General features: G+C 41.3%; 2 protein-coding genes across 2 annotated transcripts; both read right to left on the reverse strand.

Annotated features, from left to right (window-relative positions):
- Positions 1-152: 152 nt before the first annotated feature.
- Positions 153-11,726, reverse strand: LOC105389151 (DNA-directed RNA polymerase II subunit RPB1). Its single transcript, XM_011560226.3, has 7 exons — positions 11,602-11,726; positions 10,938-11,207; positions 10,048-10,354; positions 9,640-9,931; positions 6,119-9,546; positions 5,837-6,028; positions 153-1,558 (listed from the first exon to the last, which is right to left on the reverse strand). The coding sequence occupies exons 1-7, from the start codon at positions 11,680-11,682 to the stop codon at positions 414-416; spliced, it is 5,715 nt and encodes a 1,904-aa protein (XP_011558528.3). The 5' UTR covers positions 11,683-11,726; the 3' UTR covers positions 153-413.
- Positions 11,727-12,201: 475 nt separating this feature from the next.
- Positions 12,202-17,098, reverse strand: LOC105389152 (potential E3 ubiquitin-protein ligase ariadne-2). Its single transcript, XM_011560227.3, has 8 exons — positions 16,638-17,098; positions 16,120-16,366; positions 15,650-15,825; positions 15,008-15,193; positions 14,460-14,645; positions 13,690-13,806; positions 12,821-12,973; positions 12,202-12,528 (listed from the first exon to the last, which is right to left on the reverse strand). The coding sequence occupies exons 1-8, from the start codon at positions 16,857-16,859 to the stop codon at positions 12,358-12,360; spliced, it is 1,458 nt and encodes a 485-aa protein (XP_011558529.3). The 5' UTR covers positions 16,860-17,098; the 3' UTR covers positions 12,202-12,357.
- Between the last annotated feature and the right edge of the window lie 40 nt (positions 17,099-17,138).

Here is a 17,138-nt window from a genome sequence, read left to right on the forward strand (position 1 = left end):
CTGTAATGCTCAGTAAGTTTATAGTTTGAATACAATTTATTATAGCCAATCGTTTTACAACCAATGTTATAATAAAATCGAATTGATTAAGATATATCTTGTTTTAATTATCACCTATCAACGATAAGAGTGAATAAATAGAAACAAATGAGTTTATTTTCAAAACATTTATTTATTTACATACATCATTTGCAAATAAGTAAGTATTTAATTCTTAACCTAGATCCAAGTTATAATCTATATTTAAATCAAGTAAAAATAAATTCAAAAACAAGAACTCCAGTCTCATACATTATCATCGTTCCGTCTGTTGTCCAGTACAGAAGTACTCTTTGTATCTTATCCAATGTAACGTAACGCTTAATGTGTAATACAATAAAAGAAAAGGAATATAGCTCATAAATATTAAGCATCTAATCATCACTTTCGTCACAAGACGGCGACGTTGGGGAGTAAGTGGGTGAAGTGGGAGAGTAGGTAGTCGGCCCAGAGGACGACTGAGGGGAGTAGGCAGGGGAGGACGGGGAGTAGTTGGGCGAAGTGGGGGTGTAGGTCGGCAGGGTGGGGGAATACTTGGACGAAGTCGGGGAATAACCTGGCGACGACGGGGAGTAGTTAGGTGAAGATGGAGAGTAGTTAGGCGAGGATGGGGAGTAGCGCGTGCTCTCCGGGTGTTGCGGGGACGACGGCGAGTAGGCCGGGCTAGTAGGCGAGTACTGCGACCCGGTGGGCGAGTACTGAGGACTTGTGGGTGAGTAGTTGGGACTGCCGCCGGATACTGAAGGCGAAGTGGGGGAATAGTTGGGAGACGTCGGTGAATACTTGGTCGACGACGGGGAGTATCTTGGCGACGCCGGGGAGTAGGATGGCGATGTCGGAGAGTAAGAGGGACTCGTCGGGGAGTACACCGGCGATGTCGGCGTGTAGTTAGGCGAGGACGGGGAGTAGCTGTGCGACGCCGGGCTGTATACCGGGCTAGTCGGGGAGTAACTAGGCGAGGACGGCGAATAGCCTGGCGATGTCGGAGAGTATGCCGGACTAGTAGGCGAGTACGAAGGGCTGGTCGGAGAGTACGACGGACTCGTAGGCGAGTAGCTCGGAGATGTTGGCGAGTAACTCGGCGATGTTGGCGAATAGGCCGGGCTAGTCGGAGAGTAACTGGGCGAAGTCGGGGAGTAGCTGGGAGACGTCGGCGAGTACGACGGCGACGTCGGTGAATACCCGGGCGAAGTCGGGGAGTAGCTAGGCGACGTTGGCGAATAGATGGGCGACGTCGGTGAATAATTGGGCGATGTTGGCGAGTAGTTTGGACTCGTGGGGGAGTAATGTGGGGACGCAGGGGTGAGGCTGGGAGAGGCGGGGGCGTACACGGGGCTGGTAGGGGAGTAGGAGGGGGAAGCCCCGGCGGGGGACGCGTAGGGGGACAGCGGGGGCCCCGGGGAGCCCGGGGAGCCAGGCTGCGGGGACCACGCGCTGCTGTAGGCAGGCGATAGACCAGACGCATCTGACGCTCCGGACGGCGAGAATGATGGTCCACCAGGCGTCATGCTGCTTCCAACTGAAACAAAAAGTGAATGTTGTTATTAAGGCTGTCACTAAAGCTGGAAGAAAATCAGAATCTGTCAAATCTAGTGAGGGGGGGTTGAGGTATGCGGGGCGTTCTACGGACAATGACATGAAATTTTAACATAGTACTCGAAAACATAAAAGTGAAGACATGGCACTTTGTTAAAAATATACTAAGTAAGTAATATTGTTTTGTGATACGAAAATATTTATTTTTATTTGAAAGTATTTTTAATATTTAATAATTAATTATATATAAAGTCGTACCCGTGCCGATATTTATACAGGTTGTTGCAAAAAGGGTTTAATACTATGCCGAAACCTACGTGTGCAGCATGTTATTGATGTTATTTCTAAGCCAGGAAATGAAATCAGAATGTAAAAAAATCGCGAAAATATTATCAGAGTTTAATAGTTCAGGGTGTTGTATTAAACTCTGCCCCCGTGTAATAAAAAAAGTATAGTTAGCCGAAAGGGCGTTACTCAGGCGTCACTCTGAAAAACTTTTATCCTACGTAATTTTTTATATTCATGAAAAAAACGCTTCTTCATATAATTTTTTTTTGGTCACGTGACCTTTTAGTTAGACGACCTGTTTTTTTTTGGTGTTTCAAAAGCAGAACAGTAGTTTGCAGAACTCTGCATATACAGGGTGTCACAAAAGGTTACGTAGCTGGCAAAGGGATATGGGGAGGTCACCAGAAAAATAATAACATGTAAGTACCCCCGCAAGGGAGTACATTAGTACAAGGCGAGAGTGTGTATTTTTTTTTTTAAGTACTTATGTGTATTTGGGATATGATAGAAATAATATTTTTGTTTCTTAAAAACCAAAAAATTTACACCTTGCTGGGCTTTTTTGCTCACTGTAAGTACACCTACAAATATTGCTGTATTAAAAAAAACGGTTTTGTTATAACGATTATAAAAAAAAAGTTATTTTCATGTCAAGGAGTCATTTACCTAATTACGATTTCACTCAACAGCAGGTGAACTGAAAAATAAGTTCTAGTTCTATCATCACTTTAGATCGCAAACATTGTAACTCCACTTTTCTCGGCGAAAAGTACTCTTTGGTGTCAATAGAAACGTTTTTTGAATTCACATGTTTTCCTCTTTATTCGAAAAAAAAAAACAGTATTCCGCATTTTACCATTTGTTTTCCTCTAAACCCCAAACCGTGATTTTTAAACAAGAAAACTTAGTAATTATACCCTTTATTCTCATATACAACGTGCGATGTAGGCGAACGTGAACGAAAACTATGCAATAAGCCTTTGTTTTTATTACTACTTTAGTAAATTACAATAACATACTCAACAATGTTAATTTTTTTTTGCAATGTTATGTTGTTAAATTAAGATCTAATATTTTATTAACATGAAGTTACTTTCAACTTTTTTTTGCATCTATGCGTCGAATCACAGCATGACGGCTGCTGCAGCTTCCTGCTGTCCTGTCCTCCAACCAATCCCACCAGTACTGCAGGTTGCGTCGAATACGAGCCATTCTCTTCGACTTGACAAGACAGGTGCTCCCGGAAGGATCATAGATCGCACGGAACCCGTACCGTATAGAGGCAACGGACTCCTTTGCAACAGCCCCCCAGATTCGGAAGTAGCCCATGCACTGCATGGCGAGCACAGCTGCAGCAATTTTTTCGTAATGAATCATTGGGATGTCATCCCCGAAGGAGGCTCTCAGCCTACCTCACGACCTGTGTGACATTAGAAAAATGCACTGTGCTAACGCCGTTTGCGAGCTTGATTTGCAGGACCGCGTTGTATGCCAAGTTCCACAGCAGAGGGGTCCAAGACCTACCGCTGTGGAACTCCGCAACTGAACTTCTTCAGTGAAAACAAACCCTCTCTTTTCGCATCCTTAATGTACTTGTTAGACACGTATGACATCTGTCAATTTTCTGCAGATAAGAAGACAAGTGATGGTATACAAGAGCCGCCCTAAAGGTTCGCCCTCTAGGGGATAGAGTTGAACGCGGTTACTATTTTTAAGCAAACAGCCAGCGCAACAACTCGCCCGTGGTTCTTATCCTGCTCCGACAGTGAACGAACGCAAAGTATTCGAACCCACTATTCGAATCCGCATTTCGGATGCCAAACTGACTGTCCGAAAGGTCGAAACCGTACCATCACAGAGGTACGACTCGTTCGAAGAGCTTATCAGGCTCTTACAGCAATCAGATGTGTCGGTACACTGAAAGATAATCTACAGGCCTGCTTTATTTATTTAGGAGCACTAATGGCCTCCTTTCAGTCATTGAGTCACTGGCACTCAGGCTGCGGTTGAACAGGAAGATAGACTGTCTAAACAAATCATTTTTAGGCTAGTTAAAAAAACTTTAGGTGGGTAGTATGCCAACTAGAACTACAAATAAAACAGTATTTTTGTCTCCTCTAAAATTTGGTCACGAGGAGTTACGATGATTACGATCTAAGGTGACGCTGACGATATTTTATACAAGGTATTGAAAAAGGGTATAAAGCTTAGCCAAAAGTGGATTTAGGTGAAATTCTGATCCACTTTTCTTCTAAAATTTTGAAAATTCACGTAACAAAACCTTTTACATAGAAACTTATTCGATCACGTGACTTTTTACTATAGAGACCGAATTTATTTTTCGAGAATTTCCAAAACTTGGAGAACAAAAGTTGTTCAGAATATCCCCTGAGTCAAACCCTTTCGGCACAGTATACCCTTTTTGCAACATCCTGTATAGGTAATATCAGGTTTATAAAAGACCTGGGCCTGTAGAGTGAGACTCGGCATGGGGAGTCATAATTTATAGATCTTTTAGGTTGCAGTGACGAATGGGCACTGGTAGCCCTGCCCTTTTCTATAACTATACGAGTAACTATAGGTAATTTTATGGCAATTTAAAAATGGTATAACATTTATCTATTTGAAAAAATCATTAAAAATATACATTACCTATCACCCTAATTTAAAAAAAAAATTCAGCCCTTACTTTAAACTTATAACACCCCTCTATTTCCTTCAGGGGTTAAAAAACCTGTGTAATTAATATTTTCTTATGAGTTTTTTTTTTAAAACTAGGCTCTTACATAGTTGTACATAATATTATGCGGTATTTTATTCCACTTGTAACGCATAAAATTCATAGCTACAGTAAACATTTCATTTTTTTCATGGCGAGATACAGTCGCACATAACCGCTTTTTTGCAAAGCTTGTTAAATAGATTTAAGAAATTATGTAAATTTTAGATCTTCAATTTTTAAAAATACTTACTTATTTTTAACAACCTGTAGTGTACAGACTACCACATCTTAAAATATATATATTTTTAATTAACTACGGTTTTTGGTTTCAAATAAAACAAATTATGAACTTACTTTTCAACACCCTGTATATTGTGTAGCTTACCTACCATACACAACCGTTAAAATAAAATAAATTACCCCTCAGAATATAAACAGGCTCGCGCTTTGGCATACTGCATTGACCGTATAGTTCTTATTCGGAGAATCTAATAAGTGTCATTATGTGCAATGTTTACCTTTATCTATGCATCTGTAACTCTATAGTAAAAAATGTAAACAAATCGAAAAGGCGAAATGTTTTCTAAGAATTTTCGGCTTTTCTGCATCTAAAATGATTAGAAAATTAACTTTCCATAGCAAATGCATATGTATTATAATACTTGTAGTCATAATTTGTTGATTTAATCAGTTTTTGTGAAATATTTGATAAAAAATAAAATGGCGTGGGTATCGCTCCTAACAGGACGCCACCAGGGCGACGACTGAAGAAATCTGAAATCTGTCACGGTGTCATCATTTTTAAACCGGAATTTATTAGTTTTTTGCAAAAAAAGTTGACTTCTGGTCCATTAAATCCAACTCTTTAAGGTAACTTTGTTAAGAATTTAATTACCTACACATACATATAAGATTCCATGAAAATGGGCCCTCTGATTTCGAGGGTTTTTTCATAATAAGTCAAAAAATGGCAAAAGACATGGTGTGTTTGCAATTTTTTTTAACATACTTATTATAATCCTGCACCAATTTATAAGCAACTAACATGTTCAGTATACCCTCTGCTACAAAATATATTTTTATCAATGTGATAGAAGCCACCGTTTTTCCAATCTAATCAAGTATATCAAGCCGACTTTAGCATTTTAGCTTTAGGGATCCCCTTAATTTATAATTATGTAGGTACACATCACAGAACTGCAAGATATAAAACATAAATGATGCAATAGTAAAACATCAATGTAAAATTACCTTGACCAGGCGACCATACGCTGCTGCCGTATCCGGGCGTGTTCTGCGTAGACCACGGCGTCATGAGCGGCGTCATGGACGGGGTGCCTACTCCGAAGTACATGCCGCCAGCGACGCCCATGCCGACGCCCAGACCACCCATCTCCATACCGTGCTTACACTTCTCCGCGTCGAGAAGCAAATCGAAACAACCTGGAAATGACATGGGATATTAGTGTGATTCATTCAAGACTTTACAACTTTAGTAAATCAATAAACAATATTTCAGAATATTATTATTACCTGTTCCCATGCGCGGCAGTTGTCCCATAATAATGTTCTCAGACACTCCCCTCATAGGGTCGACTTCAGCGTGACTGGCCGCGTCCAACAACACATCGACGGTTTCTTCGAAGGAGCATCTCATCAGCGCTCCGGTGTCCTGCCTGTTGATACCGTGACGGGTGATGGCCATCAAGTGACCCTTAGCGGTCATGACGTCACAAAGCAGAGCCAAGTGACGGTAGTTCACGTAGAGACCGTAGAACTGCAACACAGCGTTCATTTCCTTCTCTACGGACTTACGGACAGCCTCGATACCCAGTACTTGGAAGATCTCGCAAATGTCGTTACTGAATGTCCTGACCGGGTCGACGTCACGCTCAGAAAGTACCTTCATGAGGGAAGTACCGTCCGTTTCCAGCAGCCACTCGGCGATAGCCTTGAACTCTCCCTGTTCAGTAATAATGATACGCTTCTTGGCCTCCGTCTGTGGTAAATGCATGTACACTTTCGCGATGGATTCTATGCCCTGTAGCGTCATGTCTGACAGCATGTTAGCCTCAATACACCGCAGGAACATGTCATCCTCCATCTTGTCCACGGTCTCTTCTTCATTGTCCTGGAACTTGCTCTCCTCGTTGTTCATAATCCTGATACGGAGTACAAGTTTCTCAGCGTTGTCGTCGTTAAAGATACAGTTCAAGTCATCGCCGAAACCTGCATTAATCTTTTCGGCAATCTGTTCCATGGTCAACTTTTTGTCTGTCATTCTCTTACGATCCAATTCAATACGCAGCAGCCATGGTGAGATCTTGGTCGGGTCAAAGTCAGGCATTTCATAGTAAACATTGACGAACTCTTGATCCTCAGCGATCACTGTGTTTTGTGGGTCAGGGTCGTAGTAGATGGCCGTGTTTGCGGTGACTTTCCGCAGCGTGGTGTGTTCCAGTCTACACAACACATTCTTGGCTTTTTCAGCGTCACGGGCCGCTCCTCCCGTCAAGAACACTGTTAGAGAGGGAGCCTTGGGTTTCTTGGAGATGTTGATGATTTCCTTCAGACGCGGCACACCGAGGGTTACGTTCTTGGACGACACACCAGCGAAATGGAAAGTGTTCAGTGTCATTTGAGTGGCGGGCTCTCCGAGCGACTGGGCGGCCAGCGCGCCTACCATCTCACCAGGGTTCACTTGAGCCTGCTGGAATCTCGTTTCGATTTCTCCGATCAACCATGCAAACGCTTCACTCGAGAGCCTGTACTCTTCGGACACGAATTTGGTGCAGAGCGTAGATCTGACGAGGCACTGGAACAGCAATGTGGCGTTCGCGTTGGCTTGTTTGGACAAGCGATCCTCACCAGCTACGATTATACATTTTTGTAGCAAGTCTTTGACACCCTGAATAACCTTAATTGGACTCAAATCCGTGGGCATTCTCTTGTTAATGTGGAAAATCTTTTGTACATTCCAAATCATCCTCTTGAAGTTGCAAGGCAGTACCACCTTTGATTCACCACTCGGGAAGATTTGTCTCAGAGCTGCTCGATCCTTGCTGAGCTGTTCCCACTCACTCTCAAGATCAGCAATCACATAACCAGATTCTGTTAACTCCTTGATGATATCTTCATTGAATATTCTCTTCAAATATCTTTCATTTGACGGGTCAAATTTGAACTTCTTTTCAAAGGCTTTGTTGGACAGCTTGATCGTAGGCATGTTCTGGAACTCTACCGTCTCTCCCGCCAGCCCGTCCTCGCCGTATCTCAACTGAATGAGTTGTCCGACCGAGTTACGCACGGTTCCATCGTAGTGAACCATTACAGACTCCATAGCCTTGATCAAACGACGCTGGATGTAACCAGTTTCGGCAGTTTTGACAGCAGTATCGATAAGACCTTCTCGTCCTCCCATAGCGTGGAAGTAGAACTCTGACGGCGTCAGGCCGGCGAGGTACGAGTTCTCGACGAATCCTCTCGACTCAGGGCCGTAATCGTCCTTGATGAAGTGGGGCAAGGTCCTCTTACGAAAACCGAAAGGAATTCTCTTACCTTCAACGTTCTGCTGGCCTACACAAGCAATAACCTGAGAAATGTTAATGTTGGAACCCTTTGAACCTGACACCACCATAGCCTTGAGGTTATTGTACTCAGTCAGGGACTTCTTAGCTGACCCTCCGGTCTTGTCACGAGCGTCGTTCAGAATACGATTCACTTGATTCTCGAAAGTCTGCCTCAGTGTGTTACCGGGGGTGGGTTCCAACTCCATGTTGTGGGCCTTTTGAATGACCTCTATGACATCATCCTTGGCCTTCACAATGGCCCTCTGAATTTCCTGGTATGTTTGGGGATCGGCAATTGTGTCTCCAATACCGATAGAGTGACCCTCCAATAATAGCCAGTTGTTGATGACAGTTTGAATATTTCCGTAGAATCTACCAGCAGTTTCGTGTCCCAGCTCCAACATGCAAATATGCAGCAGAGACCCGGCTGACGCACCAAGTGACTTCTTACAGAGAATACCCATGAGCAGCTCTCCATGTTCCACTACTACTTTGGTGTCTCCGGGAGATATCCACTTGTATGGACCATCATCTTCTTCATCTGGATGTGTGGAATGTGTTCGAATCATGTTGACGTTTCCAGGAATGATCAGCGTAAATATCTGTTTTCCTGTCCAAAGGGGCTGCGGCTTCAAGATGCAAGGCTGAGGAATTTTGCCATCCCATGTCGGCAAAAACATCAAAAGGTTCATAACCTGTTCTTTGGTAAGAAATACATCTCGTTTGGTCATCTTTCGTACCGCAGTAAGTGTGTCCTGCACGATACCCATGACGGGTTTGTTAGCCTGAGGTGTGATAATTTGACGCGGTGTAATGTGAATGTTTTCGACTTCAGCACGAGTCTCCATCGATTGCGGAACGTGCAAGTTCATTTCGTCACCGTCAAAATCAGCGTTGTAGGGAGAAGTACAACTTAGGTTCATACGGAAAGTAGACCACGGCAGAACCTTTACTCTGTGGCCCATCATACTCATTTTGTGTAGAGTTGGCTGTCGGTTGAAGATGACAAGGTCGTCGTCTCTCAAGTGTCGCTCGACTTTGTAACCGTATTGCAAATGCAAGTCTGATGTTTTAGGGTGGAAACGCAAGTCGATACGCTCTCCATTGTCACGGACGATGTACTTGGCTCCCGGGTACTGAGCGTTACCACGACGCACTAGCTCTTGCATCCTGTCTATATTGAAGGGTGTTACTAACTCCGGGAATGTCAGGTTCTGTGCGATGGATCGTGGAACTCCTACTTGGTCAATACGCAGGTTAGGGTCTGGGGTGATGACAGTTCGCGCCGAGAAGTCAACACGTTTTCCCATAAGGTTTCCTCTGATTCTTCCTTCCTTTCCTTTTAAACGTGCTTTGATAGCTTTGAGTGGTTTTCCTGATTTCTGCATAGCTCTGTAAACATTAAAATATTATGTAAGTACCCCTCATCAAAAACATAAAGAAATTGGTATTTTATTGTAATACCTATGATAAGAAAATGCTTACTTAGGCATTCCAGGCATGTCATTATCTACAAATGTTGCAACATGAAACTGTAGCATTCTTATATTTTCTGCTAATATATGGGTGGCGGCTCCAGACTGTTCATTTCTCAGCAATTCATTATTGGATTTGATGATGTCAGCAAGTTTGTGGGTCAAATCGTCTTGATTTTTAGCAGCCCCAAACATAACAACTGCCGGACGTACTGACAATGGTGGGACAGGCAATACTGTCACTATCATCCAATCTGGTCTAGCAAATTTAGGATCCATTCCAAGAATGAAAGACTCCTCATCTGAAAGATAACAAACCAATTATAGAAACATTTCAAAGCAATTCCTATCTGTTCAAAACCATTGTTCGAGACAATACATACATTATCGCTTACATCTTTTGAAAAGATCTAGTCACCTGTGATATGTTTAAGTATTTCCCACACTCGTTCAGCTGTGATGATTATCTTCTTTTCTTGTGAGTCTTCATTGACGTGTTTCCATTCAGCCGTGAGGTCCAGACCCTGGCGCCGGATGGAGGGCTGGTAGTGCCCACAACCTCCGTGCCCAGAGCCCTTCTTACCCTCCTCTCCCTCCTTGCCTATGTCCATGTCTTCTCCACCCTCACAAATATTTTTTCCTTTGCACAGATCATAGACATAAGTTAACCTTTTACGAGGCTGTCCTTTTGATTTCATGACTACTTCTTTGATTTTTGGATTAGTCTGAAAAAGGTGTTATGGTTTCTATGAAAAAGTAAACTCTTTATCTCTTAAATTGTGTGTACAAACAAAAACAATAACAGAAAAACCTTATCTACCCCTCGAGTCTGTGATGTCATTTATTCAATGAAATGAATCAGAGGTGAATATCTAATCTCTATGTAAAATCCAAATATTACACAATAATTTTCACTAACTCTTATTCTGATCAATGTGATGTGCAAAGCCAGGCCAGACTGTTGTAGTTTAAAGAAGTTTATGGTTGTCTTCCCTCAATAGAACTCTACCACCATATTTAAAACAAATTCAATTTCATCAGGAAAACTTGACTCTTTATCATCTTGGTATCATACATTTGAGTAAGACTAGGGTTTATCACAATGGTGAAATGATTAGCCAGCCATATTAGTTATATGATGTGCCAGATGTATACAATAAGGAACAGGTTCTTTGTCTCCCAACAAAGCTCCTTGCATTTATCTTATTTACTTATGGGACCTTGTGGCCTGGGGACTGTGGTTCACAAATTGACCTCAAATTACCACAATTAAAAAAAACACAAATAGCAAGGCTTCAATATACTTACGGGGCTAACTAGTAGCTTTGAGCAGTAAAAACAAACACATCTTAGAACTTTGATGGTCTTTGTAATGAAGCCAATGTGGAAGACTGGCTTGGCTAAATCAATGTGTCCAAAATGTCCAGGGCATTCTGTCATGTTCCCCGCACAGGTCTGGCAACGGGAGCTGCGGTCTATCACCCCTTGTCGAGGGTCCATGAGACCCCCGAATTTGGGTCGTCCACCTTCCATCGTTTCCGGGAAGCGGATGCCCCCTTCTGTGACTGACATACGACGCTGGAATATTGCATAGAAATAAGTATGTTGTAACTAGAACAATCTAAATTTTTGGCTTATGTTGTGTATGTGTACTCAACAACAGGTTCATAAATTTTAGAGAGGTTGCAAATAAAAATAAGTGGGGATTGTTTCTCTTTTATTCACGTATTTGACTAAATTTTAGTCCAAACATTAGCTTCGGATAGAATATAACACGCAGGAGCTCGTGTTGGGGCAGGATGTGTGGAAAGCTTCGTATATTAAGTAAATAACATAAACCCCATCAACACAAGCGAGCTGCGTGACGACACATTTCATTACAGGGATGTAACTGGTAAATGGCGATCCATCGGGCCAAATCAATAAACACACGCATCCCGTACACCAAATACTATAATCGAAAGTTACTTACGATTTCATCTGGCGATAATATACCAAATTGTACTCTTTTTACTTGGCGCAAAGGCGCCTTGGAGTCATTCGTGGTAGCCATTTTGAATGACTCTGATTGTTTTTTTTTTATCACAAATTCACAGAGTAACTTTCCATGTCCAAGTCCATTACGGTGTTGCCATACATATTAATAATTATGGGTCCGTTCAGTTTCCTCGTGGCTACGATATGTCCGACAGTGAATAGTCATTCGCTGAACTAGTGCAGCTACTCACCGCTAGATGGCGGCTCTTCCGTACCATACAAATTCACGTTTACTGGCTCTTCTGTCGAAAACCTACACTAACGGAAAACTAAACGTCCGTCTAATAATATTAACTCGCATGGATTAGATCTCCCTGTACCCCCCTACTCCCCTCCCTATTCTTCTACGAGTATCCGATGTTCACCGAATTACAAAAACTTCAACGTACTTCGTGAACATACGTGGGAGAAGTGTGCTGACCATCTTTCCTACGTTAGGTTGCATACGTTGCGTACGTGCGCTCAGTCTACCCCTAATAGTTTGAACGTTTTCTACCTGCCTATATATGGAATCAATAGAAAAAAACACATTGGGTACTATGATCTATTTTATTGCAAAGTTACGTTAATAAATACACTTTGGCAGAACAAAAAAAATCTAGCTTCCATTAATCAAAACGTATAAAGATATTATTACATCTATTATTATTAATTCATAATCGCAATACGTGGAAGTCCGAATAAACCTCGGTTAAACTTTACTACTCGAAGCACTAGTGGTGTTAAATTCTAAAAAGTCTTTAAGTAGAGTTGTACGTCTTTTCTCCGCTATATCCATTTGATTCTCTAGGTCGCCGCGGTCCGTGGTCTCCGCCCGCTCTACCTTCCACGACAAATTCTCGATCTCAGCCTCTAGTTGCGCCTAGGAACAGAAAAAATTAGATGAGCTTACAATTGTGAATACATACGTAAGTATTTGTTCCCAAAACCTTTGTAGTAGTAGTGTTATAATATCATCACTATTTATTTTAGTTATACAGTGAAGTCGTGTGAAAATTAGTAGATCGCGCGCAGTTATATTTTTTGAGAGAGCCATTATGTCATGAAAGGTTAGACTATAATGGCAATCAGTAAAATACCTACACATAATTACAAATGCTTTTAAAAATTAAACAAGATAACAACTATAACTCTATGTAGCACCAGACAATTACCTGTTGGTATTCAAACAGCTCCTTCCGTGGCCCCACGTCCATGTAGTAGGCGAAGGGATAGGTGTACTGCAGCGTGTAGCGGCAGCGCTTCAGCAGCCGCGCCGAGTCCCACAGGTACTGCCAGTCGATCCACGTGCCCTCGCCCGCCATCACCTGAAATGCCATAATTATCATTTATAGCTTTCCTCACAGCTTATGATTTATTAGCCTTAAAAATATAATTAATAATAATAATAATAATAATAATATGTGGGGACATCTCACACACGGCCATCCGACCCCAAGCTAGGCAGAACCTGTGTTATGGGTGTCGGACAGCTGATATATCTACACAAATACATAGATAGATAAATACTAAATATAAATATCAACACCCAAGACCCGAGTACAAATATCTGTCTTTAAACAAATATCTGCCCCAGCCGGGAATCGAACCCGGGACCTTCGGCATAGCAGTCAGGACCACTAACCACTACGCCATTCGACCGTCATTATCATTCAATTATCATTGAAATTTTATACAAAATGAGTTTAGGTTACTCGTCCTCTGTCATCCCATGATAAAGGGATTACCAACCCCAAAGAATTAATCTCAAAAACTTTACTTCTTCATAATTAAACACTATTTTATTGAGATAAATTTTTCAGCCTTTGGATTTTTAGTACTCATCACGTCGATTAAGCAAAAAACGTCGGACCATTTATTAAAATAGCTAATGCCGAGTTGCAGAAAGGGACTTTAAGCTAATGTGGACATTAAATCTATGTCTGTCTCTTTCTGTCCGTATACTGTCAAAGCAAGGCAACAATACATTTAATGCCGACATTAACTTAAAGATCCTTTCTGCAACTCAGTGTAATTAAATTACCTTCTCATTGATACGTCCTTTCAGACAAGCCAATGTTTGCTCCTCCAGTTTCAGCGAGCGCGCGTGGTTCTCCCATCTCTCGTAGTAGTGGAGATATTTCTTCAACGCTTCTCTAGCCTGCAAACATAAAACATACATATTTATGTAAATATGGTGGAATTTTGTCAGAAAGAAAAATAAAACTAAAATGATTATAGTTTACACATAAAATACAGTAAACTTCTGCCTTGTAGGTACTATACTCAGTAATCGTTTTAAAAATCTTTTCTGTCTTGATCATCAAGACTGATATGAAGCCAGGAAAGAATACTTACTGAAAACTATATCTGCTTTCTTGCGTAACCTTTTGTTAGGTATTAGTACTCAAAATACTCAGATACAGTACTTGCATAAGATGAATTTGCATTGATTACCATAACAAAGGAGAACAAACACCAATTTAGATAATTTCACAAGCTACAAGGAAATAGAAGTATGATTATGATGAAAATATTCTACTGAAATTGTTACTACATACTGTTATTGTGATGATATTCAGAAAATACACTGTGTTCTAAATAGTTTTGATAACAATTTGCCCTATTAGCTTATTAACGTAAGTATTCGTTATTGACCACAGCTACCCTAAAAAATGGACGCAGGACGCACAAGGCAGAGCCAATTTTATAATGCGGGCAAGACCGAGCGTATGCGAGAGTAGCACAGACAATCAGTTCTGTGCTACGCGGCCTGTGTCCCATCATACGAGTAGGCTTACTGTATAGCAATACCTGAGCATGTTGGCTGTCGCTGGACAAGTTGGGGTCCTCTTTATAACGGCTGCACTCATAATACTCGGAGCCGTGCGTCTTCCAGTCGCCGAGACACACCCAGCAGAAGTCGTGGCGACACGAGCCGCACTGCATGTGGTTGCAGCCGCCATTCTTCTCTATGCAGATCTGACATTTCGGGCAGTCCTGTGATTAAATTCAAGTTGTTGTAAATAGGATCAAGAGCGCAACTTGTCATTCAGAAAATCCATTCAAAATTGTATATACAGGGTGACCGGTAAATATATAAAAAAGTGAACCAAAGGAAAGCTTTTTCTATGACTTTTGAAAAATGATCATTTTTGCGAATTTTCATAAAAAGATGTTCAGCTTAACCTTATGGGTCACACTCACTTTCCGTAGGTTCACTATTTACGGGACACCCTTTATATTATAAATAAGACGTTATATTTTATTTTATATTTCGGGCGCAATTTATCGAATACACACAGTACCCACTTGCATTATCGGAAAGCGCTTAAAAAAGAACTTAAATTCCACAAACTAACCTTAGTATGAGCGCTAATATAGTTGGCAGTCTCCGAGTCGTCGGCACACTTGGTGAGCCAGCGGCGGATCGTGGCGCAGTCCGTGGGCGCGTGGTGCGGCGCGCCGCAGGAGAAGCACGTGAGGTGCTCGCAGCCCGCGCAGTCCACGCGCCACGCGCCCTCGCCCGTGCACGCGCGGAATATCCACTGCGGATGTAATGTTAGTTCTTTCAAATCTTTTCGCACATTTGTTAAAATAAATGGACTATGTTTCAAAATTCACTTCAACAGTATAATTCAGTAGGTATGAAAGTTACTTTTTAAATTGGCATTTTCACAGAAAAAACCTACCATGACCACAGCCAAACCTGAGATCAGGTAAGGATATATTATCATATTGTTTGCACCATTCCACAGGATTGTTATAATCACAAAAAACTCATGAAAATTAAAGATGATGTAAATTTTCATATGTGTTACATAAGAGCAGGGCTACATCTAAACACCTACTAGGTATCTTCAGCTCTGTTTTGTTCACTATTGGAAAACATATCCCATGGCTATGGGTAGCTAAAGAAGTATTTTTATAGACTTATTTTTTCAAAACTGTTGATATGGACCAGTTATCTTAAATCTAAAAAGTATGTCCCTTTCATTTCTTACCTGACAATTTGGACTAGGGCAAAATCTGAGTTCAGGGTGCGACTTCACATGGTCTTTGAACATGAACTGTTGGTAGCGCTCCCGCAGTCTTGCATTAGGCACGTGGGACAGGACAAAGTCTTCCGGAGCCCGCACCTCACACTCTTGAGCCATGCACTGAATTGTATTGGAAACACCTGGAAACATTTATTTCTTTTAATTTGTATATAAGTATGTATATCTAGATCTACCTACATTTATTATGTTCTTCTTGCTATCCTATGATACCCTGGAGACAGAAGGCCACATGAGTGTGCCATACCTGACATAACTGCCTTGGCTTCTGTCCAACTCAGCCCTATATTGATCATAGTCTTACATATTTTTTTAAGGCCATGAAGACCTTTGTCAACTTTCATTACAAGAGTCAAGGATGATTTTATGAAACATGTTAAAATTATAACACCAGTAATGCAATAATTTTAAACTACCTTGACTGATTTGCACTTCAAAATGCATGCCCCAGCAGTCATTGCAGAAGTAGTGCCCGCATGCCAGCCCACTAAACTGGCTGGGGGCTGGGTTGGTGGCACACACCGCACACACTGTACGACTGGAGCTGGCCTGCACCACCTGCGTCCGAGGCTTCACGTGACTGTATATGAGGACCTCATTTGCATTCTCTTTGTACTTCTTGATAATCTCTTGAGCATTCCATTCATAAGCGTGTAGCATCACCTGATTATATAAAAAAATATGGTTAGGAAAAAAATATTCTTGTTCTACAAAACAAGTGAATGAAGTTCAATATGAGCCAGCCTAGGTAGTAGAAGATTAGTGTATTGAATGAGTGAATACATATATGAAAAGTGGGGATTACTTTGGATCAGTAAATGAATGGTAATGAATTTGGCAGCCCAGAGTTTCAGCATTTTTGTTTTATTAACTAGATGATCTTGAATTGTAATTCGGGCACTATGCAAAAAATATGAACAGTGAGGATACCTACCTTGGCAAGTGAAGGTGTAATTTGAAGGCTGTTACTGAGTAATTCGATTGATTCATTCAATAACTTCTCGACTTCCTCAACTTTAAGGCACGAGTATTCAAAGTATTCTGGATCGGATTTGCTCTTGTCAATAGTATCCATGTCGCAGTCATCATTTTCCCCGTAGTAATCATACTCATCTCCATCGTTATCCGAATATTCCATATCAGATTCCGCAGACATTTTGTCGGACAACTATTCGATTTATCCCGAAAATCCCAAAGTAAGATATTGCACATTACACTAAAACATTGCACTACGAAGTATTTTTTTAATGGAAGATATTATGTAGTAAAAACATAGTTAAATTATGAAGATCATAATAAATTAAGTATAGAATACGGGAAGTAAATAAATAAATGGTAAATGAATTCAGAAATCACAACGAAACGAAATCAACCAAGCAACCTTTGAATGACAGTTGTTTTTTTTACGCACATTATTCACAGAATAAAAAATCAA

The sequence above is a fragment of the Plutella xylostella genome, chromosome 5, assembly GCF_932276165.1.
Source record: "Plutella xylostella chromosome 5, ilPluXylo3.1, whole genome shotgun sequence".
NCBI lineage: Eukaryota > Metazoa > Arthropoda > Insecta > Lepidoptera > Plutellidae > Plutella > Plutella xylostella.

Bases quoted from the DNA above. Each gene is read 5' to 3' on its own strand.
- LOC105389151 (XM_011560226.3), bottom strand. From the start codon at position 11,682: ATGGCTACCACGAATGACTCCAAGGCGCCTTTGCGCCAAGTAAAAAGA. The intron at 9,932-10,047 runs GTGACTAGATCT...GTTATCTTTCAG, and splicing joins AATACTTAAACATATCACAG to ATGAGGAGTCTTTCATTCTT. The intron at 6,029-6,118 runs GTAATAATAATA...TGTCATTTCCAG, and splicing joins ACTGCCGCGCATGGGAACAG to GTTGTTTCGATTTGCTTCTC.
- LOC105389152 (XM_011560227.3), bottom strand. From the start codon at position 16,859: ATGTCTGCGGAATCTGATATGGAATATTCGGATAACGATGGAGATGAG. The intron at 16,367-16,637 runs GTAGGTATCCTC...TTATATAATCAG, and splicing joins TTACACCTTCACTTGCCAAG to GTGATGCTACACGCTTATGA. The intron at 12,529-12,820 runs GTAATTGTCTGG...TTCTGTTCCTAG, and splicing joins AGCTGTTTGAATACCAACAG to GCGCAACTAGAGGCTGAGAT.